The 3,714-nt window shown below is 37.0% G+C and overlaps 1 protein-coding gene across 1 annotated transcript in view; it reads right to left on the reverse strand.

The window, feature by feature from the left end:
- LOC107719966 (inosine-5'-monophosphate dehydrogenase 1b-like) overlaps positions 1–3,714 on the reverse strand; it is a 27,125-nt gene that overhangs the window by 13,150 nt on the left and 10,261 nt on the right. Inside the window, exons 2-3 of the mRNA XM_016527522.1 lie at positions 3,441–3,539; positions 1,757–1,805 (exon numbers count right to left, since the gene is read on the reverse strand). Coding sequence (XP_016383008.1) covers positions 1,757–1,805; positions 3,441–3,539 — 148 coding nt within the window. The remainder of the gene's footprint in view (positions 1–1,756; positions 1,806–3,440; positions 3,540–3,714) is intronic.

The following is a 3,714-nucleotide window of genomic DNA, read 5'->3' on the forward strand; positions in this document are numbered from 1 at the left end:
TTAAACCGCATAAACACATTTCATTACACCAAATACACAAAATAATGTTCTTTTTAGCAACATCATATGACCCCTTTAAATACATTCACTCACGGATTCACTCTCTGATAACCATTTATCCAATATTGCCTTTTGCCATTGTGCTGCCTTTATTACTTCAGTTAAGTGAAAGTGGAGCAGGTGCTTGCGCAGCGAAACATGTCTGTAGGCACGTGTGATTGCACGTATCAACACGCCCCTGTGAGTTAACAAATATGTTTAGAATATTTTTATTTAACAGCAAACTTTAAAAAAATAACTTTTAAACCGTTTAACTGATAGTATTAAAGGGGTCATATGATGCTGCTAAAAAGAACATTATTTGGTGTATTTGGTGTAATGAAATGTGTTTATGCAGTTTAAAGTTAAAAAACACATTATTTTCCACATACTGTACACGATGTAAATAAGAGATTTAGTTGTGCAGTAGTGTATTGCTTCACTGAATATAACGGAACTTTATGAGATTGTGAAAAACTGAGTTGAGTGACAGCTTTTTAATGATTATAAGGGGGAACGCTCTTTGCGCGCTTTCTTGACTATAACCCATTCAGAATTTACAGGGGTCATATGATGCGATTTCAAGTTTTCCTTTCTCTTTGGAGAGTTACAAGCTGTTGTTAAAATTCTTACTTTCAGTTAACGGTTAAACGGTCAATACTGTATGAGCATCCCTACTTTCAATCCAAAGCAACTAAATGAAATTAAATAATTTGAAGTACTAAAATTACTAAAACTGAAATAAAAAATGAAATTATTAAATAAAGCTACATAGAAATATGTAAAAAAAAAAAAAAATGACAAAAGCACTATAGACGTGTCTTATTTTTCTTCTCCCTCTATAACACCTGTGTCCCTTCATTAACCGCAGCTCAGCGTAATCTCAGAAGTGCTCAAAGAAAACACAGTGTTGTGTACATGCATTTACATCAGCAGGAAGCTAACCTGCCCAACTGGAAAAAAAACAAACAACATTTTAAACAAACTCATAGACTATCCTAAATCAAACATTTTTGAGTTTTTCAACAAAATAAGTTGAAATACTACTTATTAAAGGTGGGGTAAGCATTTTTTCAAAAACACTTTAGAAAACTGATTCGGGCCGAGTATCAAAACAAACTTGTAGCCAATCAATCAATCAATGCCTGGGTAGCGTACGTATGTGTGGGGCGGAGCTATCAAAACAGTGGCGAGACCCTTTTGGGGTAGGGGCGTGTTTGTTTTGGTGATTTCAAATGTCAACATTGGCTACCAGAAATCGCTTACCCCACCTTTAAGTGTAACTGATTCCCTGTTTTGCTAAATCATTGGTTTATAATCTATCCCAGGATAGTAAAATTCACTAAATTTTTTATTAAAAATGTGTTTAAAGTTGTGGTTCCAGGGGGACTGATATTTGTGTCGGCCTGATCTCTTTCTCTGTCTCTCTCTCTCACACACACACCTGAGCTTCAATGCTTGTGACAACATGCCCAGCACACCAGGGACTGTGTGGACGCTAACACAGCCATGTTAACCTCTCATCCACACAAACACTGTCCTCTGCAGATCTTTCACCTCACTGATAGTTAAAGAGCTCCTTTTCCATCAACTTAGCATCTGAGTTGACTCATGTTATCAAAAATTATCCTGTGCACTAAATTGTTTGCTAATACAAAAGCTTTTGAGGCCTGTTCCACCCATTTGTTGATAACCTCTGATAAATGTTGGTACTTACCACTTCATCGGATGTTAAGTCAATGAAGCCAGGCAGTATCAGGAAATCACTGAATGAGGAAGGACAGATGGCAGAGTTAGGCAACAATGACCTTTAGATCAGCAATTTATGAATCAGAACATTATCAGAATTACAAAATGCGTAAACACACTCTCAAATCTGTGTCACAAACACTCTAAAACAAACATAAAACAAACCAAGGTTGATCCAGAATTGTGGGTATTATTATGGCTAGTTTATGCAAACATGACAGCAATGTATATGACTGCTGAACACGACCATCTGAAAGTTTAGGGTGAGTACGATTTATTTTTATTTTTTAAAGAAATTAACTTCAGCAAGGTCACTGATCAAAAGTGACAGTAAAGACATTTATAATGTTACAAAAGATTTTTTATTTCAGATGAATGCTGTTCTTTTGAATTTTCTATTCATCAAAGAATCCTGAAAAAAATGTATCATGTTTCCACAAAAATATTAAGCAGCACAACTGTTGTCAACATTGATAATTATTAGGATCATTTGACACTGAAAACTGCTGAAAATTTAGGTTTGCAACACAGGAATAAATTACAATTTAAAATATATTACAACAGAATACAGTTACTTTAAATTGTAATAATATTTCTGTTTTTACTGCATTTTTGATTAAATAAATGCAGCCTTGGTGAGCATAAAAGATGTCTTTCAAAAACATTAAAATATATTACCGGCCTCAGACTTTTGAACAGTAGTGTAAGTTGACTAATTACTGTGATCCAGTGTATGAGTAAATGAATATGTGTGTTTGCCTGTAGCACAAATACTTTAAGTAGCCACAAATGATTCACTTGCACTCGTACAGTATGCCTCTGGTCCTGTCAAGAGGAGACATATAATCTACTTAACATGTGGTGTACTGAGACATCCTGTTAATGTTCTTAACCGTGTCACCAATGTCACACGCACACATGTGACTTCAGTTAAAAGCACTGTTATTGTCTCTAGTAGAAAGTTTTAAATGGCATCCCTCACTTTAAAGCATGATAATGTTTTGATACAGGAAAATTGGGACCGGATTTGTCTGTCTCAGGAGGATGGGTGAGAAGGCACAGTTCAGTGTCCTGCCCCATGTGGCCTAATGCTCATAAAACCTCCATTAGACCAGATTAAACACTCCAGCCAGCATGACAAAAATAAGCGCAGAGACCACTGCTCTGCTAACAAGTTTTCATAAGGCTGGGAAAGCCTAAACATGTTCATATTCACACACAAACACAAGCTCATTTAATGCATTGATACAAAACATACTGTATAAAAAGAACCAATGTTCATAAATGATACTAAAGCCTATGTTAAGCAAGCTGGATCAGGAATAAGAAAGAAAACAGGGACAAAAAGGACCACACATGCACTCTGGTTTTGCATTGTCCCATAAGCATGGGCTGCATGTGCTGGGACTGAGCACTTGAGCTCCCCGTTGCTATGGAGATGCACAGAGGGTTGCCATGGAGTTGAGAGCCATTTCATGACAGATGTCCAGAAAGATGCCTACCTAGAGTGCATGTGTGTGTGTGTGCCAGGGTGAAGCTACACATGATAGGACCTGCGCTGACACTGTGCTGTCCATATCAGTCTAAGTGTCTGATTACAAGGCAGGGCATCTAAAAAAGGTTTTTGCATCGTTTTTGCATCCTCGACTTACTTGTATGTGAGACCATCACCGATGGCAAAGAGCTGCTGGGCAGTGAGCCCATCCTCTGGAACGTATCCAGTTCCCCCACTGATAAGGTAATCAGCCATGCTATAACCAGGCAAACATGCAAAAGAGAGTTTGTAACACATGCACATGAAACTTGGTTTCAACTTTAACCATCCACAGACAAAATGTACTGTATGACTGTATTGTTGTGCATACAAACAATGTTCTACCTGTAAACTAACACAACAACTTTAAAACACTTTTTGGAGAGGGATAT

Source organism: Sinocyclocheilus rhinocerous, unplaced genomic scaffold, assembly GCF_001515625.1.
Source record: "Sinocyclocheilus rhinocerous isolate Xijiao unplaced genomic scaffold, SAMN03320098_v1.1 scaffold2646, whole genome shotgun sequence".
In the NCBI taxonomy this organism is placed as follows: Eukaryota; Metazoa; Chordata; class Actinopteri; order Cypriniformes; family Cyprinidae; genus Sinocyclocheilus; species Sinocyclocheilus rhinocerous.